General features: G+C 37.6%; 1 protein-coding gene across 3 annotated transcripts in view; it reads left to right on the top strand.

The window, feature by feature from the left end:
* The window catches only part of MAP3K1 (mitogen-activated protein kinase kinase kinase 1), a 76,178-nt gene that overhangs the window by 26,362 nt on the left and 28,384 nt on the right, over positions 1-21,432 (top strand). For all 3 annotated transcript variants that reach the window (XM_049863921.1, XM_049863923.1, XM_049863922.1), the window contains exons 2-6: positions 13,728-13,878; positions 15,469-15,669; positions 17,307-17,507; positions 18,139-18,255; positions 18,626-18,774. In XM_049863921.1, the coding sequence (XP_049719878.1) occupies positions 13,728-13,878; positions 15,469-15,669; positions 17,307-17,507; positions 18,139-18,255; positions 18,626-18,774 (819 nt within the window). The remainder of the gene's footprint in view (positions 1-13,727; positions 13,879-15,468; positions 15,670-17,306; positions 17,508-18,138; positions 18,256-18,625; positions 18,775-21,432) is intronic.

Below are 21,432 nucleotides of genomic sequence, written 5' to 3' on the forward strand. Positions count from 1 at the left end.
TGTATGAGTTTTAGAACCACTGTGTGGAAAGCCTAGTACCTAGTACAGAAGAGGTGCTCCATACAGGGTAGCTTTCTAATAGGTAGTAGTAATATTTATTGTGTGCTTACCTTGTACTTGGCACTATTCTAAGTGCTGTGTCCATGTTCATTCATTTTAAAACCCTGTGATGTGAGATCTATATGCAAAGGGTATACATAGAACAGTACGTGGTTGTAAATATTATTATTATTATTTCTGTTTTACAGAAGAAATTAACGTGAGGAAATTAAGGAAGTTAACTTTCTTCTGAGCACTTTACATATGTATTGTTGTCATTTGGTGCATTGGAGTCAGTTTTCTGCTCAAAGGGATTCCCATGTAACAGGGTAGAACTGCCCCATAGGGTTTTCTACACTGCAGATAATCTTTTCTTTCTCCCAAGGAACCACTGAGTGGGTTGGTTAGCAGCTGAGCACTTAACCATCGTGCCACCAAGGCTCCTTACATGTATTTTAACACATTTAATAACGTACATACTCTTAATATCCCGTTTTATAATGAGAAAGCTGAGACACAAAAAGGTCAAATAACTTGGACCGAGGTCACATAGCTAGTAAGTGTCACACCTTGGATTTGAACCCAGGCACTCAAGTTCCAGATTTCATACCCTTGATCACTGTGCTATATTTATTATTTATGAATGTGGTATTATTTCTTACCTTATCTACCCTATCCTAGGAATACGTACTTCAAGTTGTGTGGTCTCTGTTGACTAAGAAGTCCTCTTGGTTTGGTTGTGTGTGCAATCCATGTTTCTTCTTGTTACCCCAACGTGTTAAAATGGGTTACTTTAATGGAAGCTACCGCCATCAGATCATACTGTGGTGACTTGCATGTTGCTCTGATGCTAAAGCTGTGCCACCAGTATTTCAGATACCAGCAGGGTCACACATGGTGACCAGATTTCAGCAGAGCTTCCAGACTAAGATTAGGAAGAAGGACCTGGCGATCTACTTCTAAAAGAATTGGCTGGTGAAAACCTTATGCAGAGCAGTGGAGCATTATCTGATATGGTGCCTGAAGATAAAGCCCCTCAGGTTGGAAGGCACTCAGAATACGACTGGGAAAGAGCAGCCTCCTCAAAGTAGAGTCAACCTTTATGACGTGGATGGAGTAAGATTTTCAGGACCTTCTGTTGCTGAGGTGGCAGGACTCAAAATTAGATTAGCTGCAGATACCCGTTAATAATTGAAATGTAGAATATACAAAACATGAATCAAGGAGAGTTGGAAGTCATCAAAAATGAAATGAAACGCTTGAAAATAGATGTCCTAGGCATTAGTGAGCTGAAATGGACTAGTATCGGCCATTTTGAATTGGGCAATCATATGGTCTGCTATGCCAGGAATGACAAATTGCAGAGGAATGATGTTGCATTCATCATTGACAAGAACATTTCAAGATCTGTCCAGAAGTACAGCCCTGTCACTGATAGGCTGATATCCATAAACTTACAAGGAGGACCAATTAATACAACTATCATTCAAATTTATGTACCAGCCACTAATGCCAAAGATTAAGAAATTGGAGATTTTTACCAACTTCTGCAGTCTGAAATAAGACCAAACATGCAATCAAGATGCATCAATAATTACTGATGATTGGAATGCAAAACTTGAAAAGAAAGAAGGATCGCTAGTTGGAAAATATGGCCTTGGTGGTAAAAACAACGCCAGGACTATACACGTGGACCTCACCAGATGGAATACACAGGAGTCAAATCAACTACATCTGTGGAAAGAAACAATGGAGAAGCTCGATATTGTCGGTGAGAATAAGGCCAGGGGCTGACTGAGGAACAGACCATCATATGCAAGTTCAAGTTGAAGCTGAAGAAAATTAAAACAAGTCCATGAGAGCCATTGTATGACTTTGATAAAAAAATATTCCCCCTGAATTTAGAGACTATCTCAAGACTAAATTTGACACACTGAACACTAATGACTGAGGACCAGAACAGTTATGGGATGACGTTCAGGACATCATACATAAAGAAAGCAAGAGGTCAGTAAAAAGGACAGGAAGAGAAGAACAGACCAAAATGGATGTCAGAAGAGACTGTGAAAACTGCTTTTGAATGTAGAGTAGCTGAAGTGAATGGAAGAAATGATGAAGTAAAAGGAGTTGAAGAGAAAGTTTCAAAGGATGGCTCGAGAAGACATAGTGAAGTATTAAACACTGAAATGCGCAAAGATCTGGGGTTAGAAAACCACAAGGGAGGAACACACTTGGCATTTCTCAAGCTGAAAGAACTGAAGAAAAAATTCAAACCTCGAGTTGTAATATTGAAGGATTCTGTGAGCAAAATATTAAACAACACAGGCAGTGTCAAAAGAAGATGGAAGGAATACACAGAGACACTGTACCAAAAAAAATTGGTCAACATTCAGCCATTTCAAGCGGTAGCATATGATCAAGGACCAACGATAGTGAAGGAAGAAATCCAATGTGCACTGAAGGCACTGGCAAAAAAACAAGGCTCCAGGAGTTGATGGAATACTAGTTGAGGTGATTCACCAAAGGGATGCAGCACTGGAAGTACTCACTGGTCTATGCCAAGAAAATTTAGAAAATAGCTATCTGGCCAACCAAGTGGAAAAGATTCATATTTGTGCTTTCTAAAGAAAGGTGATCCAACAGGATGTGGAAATTATAGAACAATATTAATATCACATGCATGTAAAATTTTGCTGACGATAATGGTAAAATGGTTGCAGCAGTACATCGACAGGAAGCTGCCAGAAATTCAGGCCAGTTCGGAAAAGGGGGGATATCATTGCTGATGTCAGATGGATCTAGGCTGAAAGCAAAAGAATACTAGAAAGGTGTTTACGTTTTACTGACTACGCAAAGGCATTCACTGAGTGGATCATAACAAATTGTGGATAAAGCTGCAAAAAATGGGAAGTCCAAAACCACTTAATTGTGCTCATTTGAACCTGTACATAGACCAGGAGGTAGTCGTTCGAACAGAACAAGCGGATACTGCGTGGTTTAAATTCAGAAAAGGTGTGCGTCAGGGCTGTATCCTTTCACCATATTTATTCGTTTTGTATGCTGAGCAAATAATCCAAGAAGCTGGACTGTAAGAAGAAGAATGCAGCATCAGGATTGGAGGAAGACTCATTAACAGTCTGTGATATGCAGATGACACAACCTTGCTTGCTGAAAGTGAAGAGGACTTGAAGCATTTACTGATGAAGATCAAAGACTATAGCCTTCAGTGTGGATTATACCTCAACATAAAGAAAACAAATTCCTCACAACTGGATCAATAAGCAACATCATGATAAACAGAGAAAATATTAAAGTCATCCAGGATTTCGTTTTACTTGAATCCACAATCAATGCCCATGGGAGCAGCAGTCAGGAGATCAAATGACCCACTGCATTCAGCAAATCTGCTGCAAAAGACCTCTTTAAAGTGTTCAAAGGCAATGATGTCACTTTGAGGACGAATGTGTGCCTAACCCAAGCCATGGAATTCTCAGTCGCATCATATGCATGTGTAAACTGGACAATGAATAAGGAATACTGAAGAATTGATGCTTTGAATTATGGTGTTGGCGACGAATATTGAATATTGAATATATCGTGGATTTCAGAAGAATGAACAAATCCATCTTGGAATAAGTACAACCTGAATGCTTATTAGAAGTGAAGATGGCAAGACTTGATCTCACATACGTTGGACATGTTATTTGGACGTGTTACTAAAGAAGGACATCATGCTTGGTAAAGTAGAGGGTCAGCAAAAAAGAGGAAGACCCTCAACAAAATGGATTGCCATAGTGGCTTCGACAGTGAGCTCAAACATAGCAGTGACTGTGAAGATGGTGCAGGATCAACAGTGCTTCGTTCTGTTGTACATGGGGTTGCTATGAGTCGGAATCGACTCAATGGCATCTAACAACAACCCAGGTTTTGCTGCAGTAAGTGACTTTTGCCCTATCAGTACCCAGTCTCTCTGTACCTAAATACTTCCTAAACTCCCTTGTGTGAATCTTTTGCACTCCAGTGAGTGAGCCTGGTCAGCTGCCCTGTAGCCTTCTCCATGTAGCACTGCTGCCATTGCCATTGCCTCCCACAGCCTCGTTGATCTCACTGTCCTTGCTGGGCACTGATGCTGCTGCTTCTCGGACCTGCCTGCTCACCATGCACTGCCAGCACTGAAGACGCACAAGCGTCCCACAGTGCCAGAGCTTGGGGGCTTTTGCAGTGAAACGAGGGCCTCATATTCTGAGGCTTTCCAAATCCTTAGCCATATAAGGATTTTAGAGAAAATGGTTTGGTGGGTCCTTTTTCCTGGTGGCTTCTTGGTCTTCACTCCAGACCCAAGTCCTTGGTAGAGAGTGAGTGGACTTGGCCAGGGGCAAATCCTAATGACAAACTCTGGCCTCTCCTAGTAGTTGGATTGGGCCAAACCCACTTCCCTTAGGATGGGTTCTTACCAGGAGACTTGCCTGTCTCTCTAGCTGGCTATCAAATATTCTTTTCCTTCCCGCATTTAGAATCCTAAGCTTGGAACCTTAATTGCACTAAAGCACATACTAAAATTTGTGGTACATTAAGCACTCTTATATTAAGACAGCTGGTGTTAGTTTCTTCTCTGAATTTTTCTTTCTGACTTATTGCAGCCTGAAGAGATTGTAGACATGATCCAGTACAGATTTCTCACACTATGTTCCAGGAACCACTACTCTATCAAAGTGTTCTGCTAAAAAAGAACTTCATGCCAGAGAACTGTGGGACATGTTGTATACCTTCATTTTACCCTTGGAGAATCATGATACCTGTAGGTCTTTATTAGAGGCTCTGGGAAGTCCTACAATAAATAAACCCTTTCAACTTCTTTATATCTAGTATTTCCTAAACTGCGGAATTGTAAGATGTTTAGTAATTTATAGAGAGCATTATTTTCACCAAAACTTTCTTCTGTCTGGAATATTTCCATCAGTCCTTAACCAGCTCCATGCCCAGCAGCCTTGGTTCTTTCTTTTAAAATTATTCAGGCATAACCTCCTCTGTGGATCTTTCCGGGATTCCCCTAGATAAAATTAAGAATGGAGATCACTCCATCCTTGAAACTGTTTATGCTACATTCAAACCTGTTGCCATGGAATCAATTCTGACTCATATTAAGTACTTCTATTGTAGCATAGATAGTGTTGTATCTTCTCTCTCCTGCTAGTCTAAGTGCCTGGAGGAAGAGGAATCCTGTCTTATTTGTCTTTTCTTTTTCTTTATTGTACTTTGTATCACTGTTACCTAGCTCACACCTAGTGGGCATGCCAACATTGATCGAAGGGAGTAGTTTCCTAGCATTAGAAGCATAGAGAGGAAAAGCTACGTTTGTCAGGAAATCATTCTTCCTCATTCTAAGCTTCCCAGTTAACATGCCTTTCCACCGGCTAGAAGAAAGTACTATAGAAATAGTACCAGTTATTCCACTGAATTTGAAAGAAATCATTCTCCTAGCAAAGGCTGCACTGTGCACTAGTGAGAGGGCTTTGCGTTCTAATTCGGTTGCTATTATTTCTTCTCAGTTAATCTGGAAACATCAAAAATAGTCCAACGGTTTTAATTAACAAAAAAGAGACTTGCCTAACATGTTACATTTTTAACTTTAAACGGCTTTTCTTAAAATTTTGGGAGGGGGAATCTGTACTAACAGACCACTTTCCCAAGTACTAGCCTTGTGCATATGATGTCTTAGAAGAATTGTCAAATTGAGCTGCCATATTCCTTCAAAGATAATTGATTTAATAAAAACGAAGCTGCACACCCATTTGGAGAAGGCTCCAAAGACAAACATATCAAAGGTTTATGCGTCAGTTGTTTTTTAGACATCTCCAACCCTAGATTTGTCAAGTAGCACGAAAGGGGAATTCTTTAAAGGAAACAGACATTTGGCCAAATACTATTTAAAAAAAAAAAAAAAATTAGCATCCTTTTCCTTGCTTATGACCTGCATTCAGCAATTAAGGAAGAGGATGCTCTCAGTGCTTCATTTATTGTGAAAGGTTCCTTAAAGTTCTTCTTCAAGTAACAGGGACACAACAAAGGAAGGAATAAACAGTGGAATTTTTAGCACTGAATATAAAAAGAGTACAAACATACAGAATTAAAAGTATTTGAAGTTTTTCTTTGAGTTTTTGTTGGGAAGGAACAAATGGGCAATGGGACCATATTAGTCTTAAGACCATACCCACTGCCATCGAGTTGATTCCGACTCATAGTGACTCTACAGGACAGAGTAGAATAGAACTGCCCCATAGGGTTTCCAAGGAGCACCTGGTGAATTTGAACTGCACCTTGTGGTTAGCAGCCATAGCTCTTAACCACTATCCCACCGGGGTTTTCCTCTGTAAAACTAGTTTACGTTAAACCTGATAGGTTGTTGGAGTTCCTGGGTGAGAAGAAAAGAGTAAGATGGTGGGTGGAAGAATAGCAATATTTAGAAATACTGTTACAAAGGTGATTACTTTGATGAGTGTGAAAATATTTTTGAAAAATATTTAAAGTAATAAACATTCCAGTGGCTAGTAGCTCTTCAGTTCAATTTTTTTTTTTTTTTTCTCATTGGTAGCAGAATAGTGTTATTTCACTGAGGGCTTCATAATTTTGTGAGATGATAAGTCTTACAGAATCACAAAACCTGTATTTTTGTCCAGTTCTGTTTTTCAATTTTCAATTGTTTATATAAATACCACCAAAAATTTTAGTTCATAAGTTGTGATGGGTCAGTCACTTTCATTGAACTTGAATATTGAGTTATTTTAGAACTGATAACACGCTGGTGAGTAGGGGTGACCACCTGACTTTACTTTTAATGATTACTTTCATCGTTCCAGGGACCAACTATCTGAAAAATACATGTAAAAATGTTTGTGAATTTTATAAGATTTTTTCCTGAAAGGCAGTTTTATCAAATATTTGTATTTGACTATTTCTGTGAATATTTGTGATCAAGAAAGATGCCTTTTAATCATAAAATAGTGTTGAGTAGAGTTAAACAAAAATGCAGTTTGTGAAAGAAAACAACTTAGAATCTTTTTTCTTTCCTAAGATATCCTCCACTCAGCATTAATAGTGCCCTTGTTGGTAGTTGTCAATATTTTATTCACGTTATATTTTTAATGATATATGAAAAGTGTAGTGCACTGAATTCTAGTTGCCAGTAATAATTACTTATCAATCCCTTAGAGTTTATTCAGGATTCTGTAGAACGCTAGTTGTTTAAATATATGTGTAAGAATGGACAATATGGAAGAATTATATAGTTAAAATAGCTTTTGATTTCACTTGTCCTCTCTAAAGGGGGACTGTAAAGGGAATGTCTTTAGATGTATTTTTCAGATGGTTAGTTCCTGGAATAATGAAAGTAATCATTAAAGGTAAAGTCACGTGGTCACCACTACTCACCAACATGTCAGTTCTAAAATGACTCAATACGCAAGTTCGGTGAAAGTCACTGACTTGTCACAAATTATTAATTAAATGTTTTGGTTGTATTTATAAAATAATTTATTCTATAAGCTAAGTTAAAGTTAATTGAATGTAAAAAAAAAAGAATCCATTTAGAGTTGCTATCTTTAAGAATGGTTTGATACTGACTGGTAGCTTTTTGAAGTGGTTAGTGTTTGGCTGCTCACCAAAAGGTCAGCAGCTCCAATCCATCAGCCGCTCCTTGGAAACCCTATGGGGCAGTTCTACTCTGTCCTATAAGGTTGCTATGAGTCCGAATTGACTTGACGGCAACGGGCCGGGTAGCTCTTTTGCCTCTTGCAAACTCCCTGTTATTACATTTGCACAGTGATTGTTTAAACCAGTCTTTTACAGATTTTTAATTTATAAGAAGGAAAACCTTTTGACTGTTCTTCCTGTTCTCTTTGAAACTGTTCACAAGTCCCAAAAGGCACTAATTTGTGCTAGAAGTTAGGGTTTGTTAAGGCTGCGTGTGGCCATCCTGTGTGATGGGTATGGCATTTGCAGTGTTATTTCCTAGGTCTGTTGATCAGAAGCGATAACCAGCTACTCTGACCCTGAGTCTGCTGGTGTTTACTGAGCCCATGGTATCTGTTGCTCTGGGTACTGTGCTCATTGCTGTAAGACATGCCAGGAGAAAGGCCCTACCCTCAAAGGACTTAAACTTGTTTAGGTTGGCGTAGGTCAGCCAGTGAGTAGGCATTTGTGCTATGATTATTTATAAATTGGTTTAATTTTGATTAATTTCATATATATACTTCAAGGTGGCTATGACTGGGGAGGTGCTCTGACTTCCCAGAAGAGGGTAGCATGCCAAATACCTTTTGCAGCCTGTCCAGAACATTGGGCACTGATGATAGAAAAATGAGTAAGTTGAAGTAACCTGCCCTGGAAGAGCACCCACTGTGGTGCGGGAGAGACAGATATTTAAATAAGTATTCTATTTTATGCTGTTATAATTAATATTTAGCATATTGTGAGGGAGTGGCTAGCTGCCATCAAATGATAGTAGGGATTCTTTCCTGAAAGAGATGTCAGAGAGTATTCCTGGCAGGAGAAGGCAAAGAGGTGTGAAATATCTTGGTGTGCCCAGGGTATATTTTAGTGTCATACAAGAGGGAGTGGTTGGCATTTAAGGATAGAGAGTCTGTGTTATTACTGATGAGGTTAATCAAGGAATTAGAAGCAGAACTGGGAAAAAAATGGCTTCAAGAGAGTGGAGGCTACAAGAGGGACAGTGCTATCAGCAGTGTCAGGCGTCACAGTGAGTCAGATATTTGAGGGCTAACTGGCTTCACTGAGAAGGGGCCATGTTTTTAAGCAGCTAAATTCTGTAGGGCTTTGAGTCAAAACCCACAGAATAGCAATGAGTTTGTTTTAGAAAGAGATTAGGACTAGAAACCTAACCTCGGGAGAAAGGGTCCTTGAAGCTCTAGGTCAGTCGCAGATTCCTTCTGAGGAAGTGTTGTAGAGACCAGAAAAAGCAAGGAGCCTAAATAAGCAGGAAAGGAACATAAAGCCCGGTCTGTATTAAGTTTCTCATATTTATCTGGCTAAACTTTATTTTTTTAGGTCTTCAAAGTGGTTTCCCAAAACACGTTTGTTTTGTTAAAATAGGTTATTTTTAAAAGTCAGAAATATACAAACTATTAATTAAAGTAGCAGGCATGTTTCTAGGTAATCCAAAAAATAAATAAATAAACCAGTTGCCGTCGAGTCAGTTCCGATTCGTGGTGACCCGATGTGTTACAGAGTAGAACTGTACTCTGTAGGGTTTTCATGGCTATGACTTTTCAGAAGCAAATCACCAGGCCTTTTTTCTGAGGCACTTCTGGGTGAGTTTGAGTGGCTCCCCAAAATATTTATGTTTAACCAACATGGATTGAAGGTGGCTCATCTCCCAGTGACTTTGCAACTGTTTAGGTTAGCTCTGGTTAAAAGGAAAAAAAAAAAAAATTGTTATCTGTTATAGCCATGACATTAAATGGATCAGATGACATGTCATTGCTTTATACATGTATGTGTACACTTGTACATGCACCCCTAGTAAAAATGAAAATGTTACATATATGTGGTCTATGAAGACTATGTGTTAGGATTTACAGCAAAACAATAAAAGTATGTAAAAAAAAAACATTTTTCTTTCCACCCTCATTTCCATTTCAGAGACAAGTTAAACTGAGTAGGTTTGTTTTCTTCTGGCAAGTAGAGTAGGATTTGTTGTGTATTTCATTGAATCTGAGGTTCCGCTGATTTTAAGTTATTCCTTTACTTTATAGGCCACTAACAAAGGAAGAAAAAAATTAAATTGCAACAACATTTGATTGTAAGAGGCATTCAGAATTCAGAGAGATAGAAGTATATAAAAAATGAGAAAGAACCCTGGTTTATATTTGCAAATTAACTTAGAAACAATTAAAATTGTTCTACTGAATAACATCTAAATTGCAAATTTAGTCTTAATTAAATACAGAACTATAAAAAGATTAGATAAGTGGTCATTAAATTTTAAAAATAGAAAGGCCCTTAGGACTGCCAGAGAAGTTAATGACTGATCATTCGCTTAATATATTTATTGCGTACCTATTTTGAGCCAGACATTGTTAGATGTTGGGTATATAATGGATGTAATGGTGGATTAAACACATGGTTCCTGTCCTCATGAAACTTACAGTTTATAGGGGCAAGGGAGATGGGTTTTAAGTAGTCACACAACAGATAAAAACGAGGTTGCAAGTTGCAATGAGCACTTCACAGGAAGAGTATAAGTGCTCCAAGAGAACTGAACAGGGATTTCCCGGTTGAGATTGGGGAGCTCTCTGAGGAGATGAATTAAACTGAAACCAGAAGAATGGGTAGAAAAGAGCTAGAGGAAACATAGGCAAAGTAGGAAACAGCCTGTGCAAAAGACTTGAGCAGGAGAGAGCTTGGAATTTTTGAGACAGTGAAAGAAGCTCAGGGGTAGGGAAGATGTCGAGGTGACATGAGTTGAGGCGAATCCAGATAGTGTAGGGCCTTATATAAAAAAAAAAAAAAAAATTTTTTTTTTCTCTTAGGCTACGTTAAATGCTTTGAAATTTAGTCTAAGCCAAGGGATCCCCTGGAGGATTTTAATGGGGGAAGTGACCCTGGCTGCTCTCTGAAACCTGGATTGGATAGGAGTAGGATTCAAAGAGGGGAGCCACGTTAGGAGTCTGTCGTTCATTCAGACCAGATTGGGGGGAGCTTCACCTCACCTGGGGTTGTGAATGGAAGATAAATTTTCTTGAAGATAATTTTCTAATACTATCAAAAGTGTACTTATTTGTATATATTTTGGGATTCCATTTCTGGGCATTTATTCTAAAGAAATAATCTTAGATGTGTCTAAAGTTCAAGTACTAGTTGAAAAAGGAAAAAGAAAAAGACAGCTAATGTAGACTAAGGAGGCCACATCATCCAGGAAAAGGTATGCTTAAACAAGAGGAGTCTCTGTGTGTTTGGGTTGGGGCCAGGGAGAGAGACAGTGAAAGTACAGAGTGGAGAAGAGATACTCAATGAAGCAATTGTGGAGTTGGAGAGACACCTGGGCCCAGAGGGCAGAAGGTAAGCACTTTCTTAGGAATGCAGGAGCTGCTGGTATAAAGATGCACTGCAGTTCCACTATGGGGCTTCATTTTTGAGAACTAGTCTGGGAACATAACCACACCTTGCAGCATTGCTCCTGGAGGGGAAAACTGTTTGCTTTTCAAACCAGAGACTTACAAGTGATTTTTTGGTATGGACTAAACCCATACACTCGGTTCCCTATATGTATCTGAGCTTCTTTCAGTGAGTATTGCCTGAACAGGGTGAGTTTTTGAGAAAGCCTTGCTGTCTGACCCATCTCCCTCTTTACTCCCATGTTCTTCATCTCCCACCTCTCCCTGTCTCTCCTCTCTTTCTCTCTCCCCTGCTTTCATCCCCGTTCCCTTCCTCCGTCCCTCCCTTCTCTCACTCTTCCCTTTCCTCATGTACACACGCGCACACGCACACACACACCCTAATATATTTTAGAATATCATCAAAGCTGGGAAAACAACAGCTAAATATCAGTAAATGAGAACACCCTTTTTATTGTTTTATTTACCTTTTTTCTTCTCATATTGCTTTTACCTTTGTTGACAGTAATATGTTTCTTTCTATATGACATTTTTTATACCTTTGTGATGGAGATATTTTACTACATATATGGTTTTATGCCCTTTTGCAGGTTTCAAATCATACAAAATAGTAAGTATACTTTGCTTTCTTAAAAATACCTAGACCAGTCTCTGACACAGAGGTACATAATCATATTGGTCTCCACTCCCTCCAAAGTATTTATTCTGTAGTAAAATCAGTTAACCATTTCCTTTCTGGTACATATTTATTTTTTAGGTAGATTTTGTACTGGATCACTGAAGATACTGCTTCATAGTTGTGATTAGCTGGAAAACTCCTAGAAGAGTTTGAATTTGACTTTAGTGAGCTTGAGGTTATCATCTCTGGTATTTCCTTTTCCTGTCAGCATAGAAAAATCACCGTTCTGTAGCTTTATAGACTTTTTCAAAATTGTTACTGAAATTAGCTTGGTATTTTTAAAATTGTTGGTTATTCTAGAATGTGGTCGCTTTATCCACTTCCTTATGAACTGGGTTTTAAAATCCATGAATATGGATATTATGTGCGTGTGTATATCCACATGCACTATGAGCATATTTTGAAATTAGTGGTTTTCCTGAGCTTGGTGCTTTCCTATTACCTACAGTTCCCGTCGAGCAGATTCCAGCTCTTGTTGACCCCCTGTGTGTCAGAGTAGAACTGTACTCCACAGGGTTTTGAATGGCTGAATTTTCGGAAGTAGGTGGCCAGGCTTTTCTTCCAGGCTGGGTGGACTCGAGCCTCCAGCCTTTTGGTTAGCTTTCAGGTGCGTTAACTGTTTGCACCACCCAGGGACTCACTTTACCTATTAGGCTTTGTAGAATTAATCCTCAAATGTTACTAGTTTAGAGATGATTTTGTTCTCTTAACTCCGCACTGTGTTATGGAGTATAGGTCAAAATGTTTGTACCAGATAATTTTTACTCTTTAGATATCCAAAACCAAACCTGTGTCCATCAAGTGGATTCCGACTCATAGCAACCCTATAGGACAGAGTAAAACTGTCCCATACGGTTTCCTAGGAGCGCCTGGTGGACTCGGATTGCCGACCTTTGAATTAGCAGCAGTAGCTCTTAACCACTACACCACCACGGTTTCCACGGGCACTATTAAACTCAAGTAATCAGGCAGCATTCGACATTATCCACTTTGAAAATTCAATATTAGTGTGTAATTCACAGTATTTTCATACCTTATTGAAATTTTGGGGGGATTTTTAATAATTATCTTTTTAAAAAAAAAATTATTTTGGTGAAATATACATACCATTCCATTCTTCCCCAAGCCCTAGTTGTTGTTGTTAACGGCTGGCAAGTTGGCCCCTGATTCATGGTAATCTCAACAGAACAAAATGCTGGTCTGACTGGTCCTGTGCCATCCCTGTGATAGATGGCAGATTGGACCATTGTGATCCATAAGGGTTTTTTCATTGGCTAATTTCGGAAGTAGACAGCCAGGCCTTTCTTTCTGGCCCATCTTAGTCTAGAAGCTCCACTGAAACCTGTGGAGGCAATACACAAGCCTCCATTGACAGACTGGTGGTGACTGTATGAGGTTCACTGACATTTATTAAACTTTTGTCTCTGCATTAGTGTCTTCTAGATGTTTCATATCAGTGGAATCATACAATATTTGTCCTTTTGTGTCTTACTAATTTAACTCAGTGTTGTATTTTCAGGGTTCGTTCATGTTGCAACATGGTTCAGAGCTCCACTGCTACCAAAAGTTTGGCAGTTTGATTCCAACAGCTGCTCCTTGGAAACCCTATGGGGCAGTTCTACTCTGTGCTAAAGGGTCGCTATGAGTTGGAATCAACTCTACAGCAAAGGGCCTATGGCTGAATAATATTCCAGTGTATGGATATACCACATCTTGTTTATCTGTATATCAGTTGATGGGCATTCGGGTTGTTTCCACCTTTTGACTATTGTGAAGCAATTTTCTGTTTAGTTACATGTCCAGTGGAAGTATAAAAGCATTCTATTCTTGGAAATTGTTTTTCCTATATAAAATTTTTCTCCTTGTTTCTCCCTTAGTCGAGAGATGGAGAGTAAGGAAACTCTCAAGGGGTTGCACAAGATGGACGATCGCCCAGAAGAACGAACGATCAGGGAGAAACTGAAGGCAACCTGTATGCCAGCCTGGAAGCACGAATGGCTGGAAAGGAGAAATAGGAGAGGCCCTGTGGTGAGTGGCTGTGGGTTACCTGCTATAAGGAAGAAAGCATAGGAAGAAATGGAAAATTATGAATGAATAGATCCTCTTGTAAGCGTTTCTTCTTCATTTTACATCTAGTGGTTTTATTTGCTTGATATTCTGACCACTTGGATCAAAACATAGCTAAAACTGGTAGAGGAACTGAACAGTGGCTGGTAGGAGATTAATGCTTAGACCAACACTGCCCTCTAACGTCAGTATCTAAAATCCTTTTATTAGAGTTTATTTCGTACTTCTTTCTAGCATAGAAAGAAATGTTTCCACTGAAACATCTTGTAGAAGGTGACAGAGAGGCAAATTTCAACTCAGTCAATAGAAGGAACTTTTGAACAATTAAAGCTATCAAAGTTTGTGTTGCTTTCTGGGCTCCTCGAACTGGAGGTATTCAAACAGAGCCTAAATCTTCTGAGAATACCATAGAGCTGAAATCACAAGCTTTTTGTTTGTTTGTTTTCTTTAAGAAACCAATCATTATTCCTTTACCACATGTGAACTAAGAACATTCAGTTATCTAAGGCCAAATCTTTATTTTCTCACTGTTTGCTTTCAAGTTTACTCACTCTGCAAGTAATTGGGTACGTTATATATATAGGACGGGGTGAAGAGGGAAGAGAGATGTGGAGTAAGACATAACACTGCCTTACAGTTCATGGATTATAAGTTTCATACTATCCTAAAAAAGTTTACAGTCTACTTGGAAGTCTGATTTTGTTTGCGGGTTTGTTTTTTATTCATGTTTTCCTGTAACCTGTGCCAAATCCTTCTTTAAAACGTAAGTGAAAGAAATAGCTGTAGGAAAACAAGACTTATGCACAGTAAATAAAAGTGATGCACAAAACATCAAAAAGCAACTTACAGGAGTAGTGCAAAAAAAGCAGAAAAGTCTATAGAGCTTTGACTGTACAAAGACTACAAAGTTTGTCCTTTTGGTCATGGCTAGATTAGGTCTGAGAGCCTTTATAGTTAAATAACAGCATTTGTGCTTGAGACATCGGTCTTTAAACTTCTCACTTCTTTTGGTGTTTCTGAGATAACGTGTCTACACTACCTATTGTAATAAAACATTAAGAAGAAGAAAAAAAGTAAAGTGGTTTTATATTCATCAGTTAGACTATTTGAGCACTTAAAATTATGCCCAGCATTTTTTTCCAGGTCCTGCATCTTTTATATACAGGTGACAAACCATCTATTTCAGTCTATTTGAATATGTTAACTGTAGACGTTATGGTGCTTGTCTTTCACATGTGTTTAGCAGCCTTAGATGGTTGATTTTGAATGAGAAATGGGTTAGGATATATTATAAAATATAATACCAATTATGAAATTATGAATGATAGCGTTATAACTGGTGATGCAGCCTAAACAACAGGAGTCGTGTAGGTGAGAATAGTCTTTTAAATCAGTGACTTAAAGTTACACTAAATAAAAGTTGATATATCATCTGGTATATTTGTGTAATATTTCCTAATAAAAACTCATTGAGTTCATTTCATAGTCTGTTATGCTCTAATTTATTTTTCACGTGTATTTTTAAATAATATTGGAATACTTTTGATTCAGGTGGTAAAACCAATCCCTATTAAAGGAGATGGATCTGAAATGAATAACTTAGCACCTGAGCCTCAAGCAGAGGGCCAGATGAGTGCCGCTTCATCTGCTCCCAAAGGCCGACGCAGCCCTTCTCCTGGCAGCTCCCCTTCAGGTCGCACAGTGAAATCAGAGTCTCCCGGAGTAAGGAGAAAAAGAGTTTCCCCGGTTCCTGTAAGCTTATCTTCCAACAAATATATTAAGTTTCTACAATTTTCAGACTTATTTATAAGGCATAAGCGCTTGGTCAGCCGTCTCTTACAGCAGCACTCTGGTCTCGGGGAGGGGACAACCTGAGGCCATGTCTGGAGGCCCATTAGGTCCAAACTATATTTGTAATAAAACAGAGATGTTGTTTGCCTTTTTCACTACATTGACATTTTAAGTGATGGTACAAAACCAAGGGTGGGTAAAGCTGCTGGCACCTTCACCCAGATCAGGGCTGTGACATTCAAAATTGTATTCTTCACTGTCATGTATTGGCAGTTAAAGAACAGATGCCAGTTTCACTTAAGAATGCCTTTGTTGAAGCAGCAGAAATTAATTTCATTAAATCTCAATGCTTGATACACGCCTTTTTAGTACCTTTGTGCAGAAATGGGAAGCATGCGTGAAACACTTCTGGTACTTACCAAGTATGGTACTTACCTCAAGGAAAAAAGCATTTGTGTGATAAGATCTTAGAGTTGCAAGCTGATCTAGTCGCTTTTCCTTGGAACAAAATTTTTACCTGAAATAAAGACTGACAGGCAAAGTATGCTTGTTCAAACTTGGGTATTTGGCAGACATTTTCCTGAAAATGAATTGAGACTGTCATGCCAAGGCTAATAATTGACAGTAGTTTTGTCCTGTGATAATATTTAAGATTTCAAGCAAAATTAGAATTTTTGGATAGCTCATATCTACCACTGTACACTTGATGGCTTCCCAATACTTAGATATTTCTAATGAGATTGGTAATATTATCAAATGTGATTTTTTTTTTTTTTTTACACTGTGTAGTGAAATGTGTCAACATTTGGAAGATCTGCATAAGTCGGTGAACCAATACTTTTGAAATGACCAGTGTATGGTGATACCAAATCATGCATGAATAAAAATCAGCATACATTCAAAGTGCTAAATGTCACACCCAGGTTTTGGTAACAGAATAGGAAAAGTTTGTTGATGTGGTTTCAGATTGCACATTACAGGTGTCTTTAGGGAAACCACTTGTCAAACTTTGGTGTAATACTAAAGAGGAATGTTCATGATTATCTGAAAAGGGTATTAAGATACTTCTTTTTGCAACTACATATCTGTGTGTGTGAGTTCTCTATGGAGTGTACCATAGGAGATGCTCCATGTTCACGTTTGTAAATTGCCATTTACGGAAGCATGTTTAGTAAAGCCTTAAGTAGAAGCCAGAGACCAGGTCTGTAATTTTTACCACCAGACAAATCATTTTGCTTGCATATGATGTGTATTTTTAAAGCTTTTTATTTTGGTTTACATAATACTGTTCAAAGAACTCAAATGTTTGTAGAATAATTTTAAAAATTACCACATGCTTGTATCTCTCAGCCAAAGATTTATCATCAGTTATAGGAATGACTGAGGTTTTAAAAGTTCACTTCAGTTGAAATGAGTATGTCAGACAAAAGCATTTTGCCTAATTTTGTTCCATTATATTTTACGTGTTGAATCAGTTCTTCAGAATATAATCTGTTACATAGGTGTCTGGTATGTCTTTTTTTTTTTTTTTGGTGGGTGGGCAAAAGTTTCTTATTGAGAAGTGAGACGCTTACCTAAAAAAAAAAAATGCTGTGAAGTTTCAGAGTGGGAGAATCACACCACCCCGAAGAGCCCCTTCGCCAGATGGCTTTTCACCATACAGCCCTGAAGAAACAAACCGCCGTGTAAACAAAGTGATGCGGGCCAGGCTATACTTACTACAGCAAATAGGACCCAACTCTTTCCTGATCGGAGGAGACAGCCCAGACAATAAATACCGAGTGTTTATTGGGCCTCAGGTAGGGTTTGTCAACATTTTATATCTTATTAATGTCTGCTGCTCCCTGAAATTTCTACATTATATCATTCATCAAAATTTCTACACTATATCGTTCTAAAATTTAGATCAGTTAATTTCCCAAAGCAAGCTAAAGTGAGCTCAATATGCATATTGGGTGAAAAAAAATTTTTATTTGACATATTTATTAATATATTGCAGAGAAGCCCTGGCAGCACAGTGATTAAAGCAATCAACTGCTAATTCAAAGGTCAGCAGTTCAAAACTACCATGGGCTTCCCAGGAGAAAGTTGTGGCATTCTGATTGCATAGAGATTTACAGCCTTAGAAACTATGGGGTCGCTATGAGTTGGAATCAACTTGATAGCAGTGGGTTTTTTGGTATACTTATGGAGGTTCTTACTATGACTTAACATACTTCAGATTACAAGTTTGATCTGTTTAATAAATTCATTGAAAATAAAAGATTAATTCATGGGGATAGCTTATAGACTTATACACGAGGATAATGAAGAATATAAATTAATAGAAAATTTAGCATCATAAACTTGGAGACATAAAGATGTGATAAACTGAAGTTCTGGTAGAGCCATGGATTTATTTCCCCATGGGTTTTCTTTTTAACCCTTTAGAACTGCAGCTGTGGACGTGGAACATTTTGTATTCATCTGTTATTTGTTATGCTTCGGGTGTTTCAACTAGAACCTTCAGATCCAATGTTGTGGAGAAAAACATTAAAGAATTTTGAGGTAATTTTTTTTACAAATGCTTCAAAGTGCCAACAAATTTTAATTGTTTATTCCTGAAAGTTTTCCACGAGTACTAAATTTAAATAAGTAACAATCATTTTAAAGGTGTGAAGGTATATAAGAATTTGGATGGTTATAAATAATTCTCTTTTGACCCATTAACTAGTAAGTTTTTTATTCTAAACTGAAAAGAAAATAAAAAAACACTTGCTATAAAAATGTCCTTTGTAAGCTGTATGTATTCTTATTCTTTGAAGCAGTTAAATAAGCTTTATGAAAAACTCATTAAAATAAATTTGATCTCTAGAACTTTTTCATATGTATAAATATGGCACAGATGTCATTGTCACTTTTTTTTTTTCAATGTTAGGTTGAGAGTTTGTTCCAGAAGTATCACAGTAGGCGTAGCTCAAGGATCAAAGCTCCATCTCGTAACACCATCCAGAAGTTTGTTTCACGCATGTCAAATTCTCATACCTTGTCATCATCTAGTACTTCTACATCTAGTTCAGAAAACAGGTTAGTACTTTTTAAGGAATTAAAGGTGTGTGTTACTTTTTAACATAGGGTGGTTTTTAAATATTACTTAAATATCTACTTGTGAAACTACTCTAAAAATTATTTAATTATCAAGTCTTGGCTTTCAAGTTAAAATCAAAAGTAAAGAGTATTAAAGATCATCTGAGTGTAAATATGGACAGTCTTATTCTGAAAACTACAGTGTTGAAAAATGACACATTTAATGTCAGAATGTAATAGAATGTCCATTTTTATCATAATTCATAAGAAAGAGCAAGTGGCAAGGATAAATCCCTGGTAATACTAGGCGGCTGTCATTTATCAGTCATTACAGCATGCCAGGCACCTGCTGTATTCTCTCATTCTGTTCTTAGAACACCCTCGTTGGGTAGGTTTTATCGCTGCTTTGTAGATACTGAAGCTGAGGCATTGTGTGATGGAAGGGGACGTCTATAGTTCTTTCATAATTATGGAAGGCAACGTGGTTTTCTGAAATCACCTTTGAATGTAGGATTTTATACTGTATGACATTGCTGCTGCTTAGACCCTTTCAGGGGATGCTTATTACAGGCTGTTTCACCTGTGAGAATGTAAGCATTCTCTTTTAAACAAATAGACTACCTAATCAGTTGTAATTAAGAGGTACATCAGCTGTTAATCATAGTTATTGCTGAAAATCTACAGTGCTTCTCAAATTTTTCTGCTGCCTAATTGCTGATAAGAATGAACTCGTAACTCTGAAGGATCTGAGGGTTAGCCCAAAATGACAAATGTGAAATTTTTTCAAGTCTCGAGTGTTACCATAAAAATTTGTATGAATTTTCTATCTTATAATACTGTTTTATTGGTTTTAATATAAATATGAGGGTTTTTAATTACCATCACGTAAAATTGACATTCCAGAAAGGAGTGCTGCTTCTCTTATGAGAACACCTCCTAATACGTTCCCAGCGAGCCCCAGTTTGAGAAGCACTGGTCTAAGTGCTTCAGTTCCCTCTTCATCCCACTGATCTTTTAAGTACTATAACCCTCTCAGAATGCACGAAGAATAGGGAAGCAATGATATGACAGGGACTTGGCGAGGAGCGGAATCGAGAGGTTTTTTACCTGTGGAAAAAGTAAATATTTGCATTTTCTTATTTTTGATTAAATGAATTGATTCTAGAGTTGTAGAGTTTTTACAGGTTGTTTTAGACATTAGAGATCTTCTTGTTTATGTGCCTCAGTAATGAGTGAAACCAAAAGAGATCTCAACAGCTTGTTTGATCAAAGGCAGAAGCAGAACCTGGGTATCTTTACTTCCAGTTCAAGGCTCTTTGTCTTATCCTTCGTCTCTTCTAAATAGAATGAAAAGTTGAACTTTATTTCTCAAGTTTCCTGACCCATACTTGTTCTAGAGCCTTTCTCCTTTTGAATGACATTTCTTAGCTTTTTACTTTTTTAATAATTTATTTTCTTTTTGTTGTTGAGAATAGCCAGAACTTTTTATTTAAGAGAAAATTAACAAATGCTTAAAACCAGGTAGCCAGAGTCTGTAAGATGAGAAAGGTAACTTCCAAATATGGCCTGGCCATAATGTGGAGTTTTCATTGATTCATTTGGATTGGTGTATTCATGGGGGAAAACCACAGAAGTCATAATCTTGATATTTTAAGATTATGCTGTGTAGGTGGGTTAGTTTCTAAAGAGTAAAAGGAAATTTTTCTGGAGATCTGATTACATAAAATTTTAAATGGTGTGTCAGAAACAGCAAAAACAGAATTGGAACTAATAAAGTACTTACAAAAAATTATTACAAAACCTCCCCCCCACACACACACGAAAAAAACAACTGCAAGCAGGGTCTAGGATCCTAGTATGTAAATGGGCAAGGGGCGTAAAGAGAATATTCACAAAAGAAGAATTTCAAGGGGCAAACATGAAAAGTTTAATCAACCTAATAACCTAAGAAATGGCCATTAAAAATAAAAAGTTACAAAACTAGTGGTGGAGACTCTTGTAAGGAAAGAATTCAGTTCTTTAAGGACGTGATTCACTGTATGTAAAGTAATAAAGCCTTTCTGTAAAAAAAAAAAAGTACTTTTTAAAAATGTTTATATCCTTAGATCCACTAAATACACTTTTTTTTTCTTAAGAAAAAATTCAGTCTGAGTAATTCAAAAGACTTTGTAACTTTCTCACAATATTATGGTGAAAAACTGGGAAGAACTTTAAATATCTAGCAGCAGAGAATAATTAAGTTAGAGTATACCCATATTATGACTGTTTTAAGCAGCCTTAAAATTACGCTTTTGAAGACCATTGTATGGCATGGAAAAATGTTTATAAGTGAGACAAAGTCCAAATTACTACATACCATGCATGAATCCAATTTTTATATATAAAAAGTATTATACGTGCATAAAAAATTGAAGGAAATAAAAATTGTAATGGTTATTACTAGGTTGTGTTATCACAGGTTAGTTTTTTATACTTCAAATACTTTGGGTTTGGAGGCTATAGAGACCTTTGAGAAGTACTCAGCTCTGCCCTTGTAGCCTGAAAGTAGCCATAGATAACGTGAAGGTAAGGGGTGTGACTGAGTTCCAGTAAAAGTGTATTTGCTAAGCAGGCAGCAGACTTTTTTTTTGATCCTTTTGTAGTTTACTAATCCCTGTC

The sequence above is a fragment of the Elephas maximus genome, chromosome 2 (genome assembly GCF_024166365.1).
Source record: "Elephas maximus indicus isolate mEleMax1 chromosome 2, mEleMax1 primary haplotype, whole genome shotgun sequence".
NCBI lineage: Eukaryota > Metazoa > Chordata > Mammalia > Proboscidea > Elephantidae > Elephas > Elephas maximus.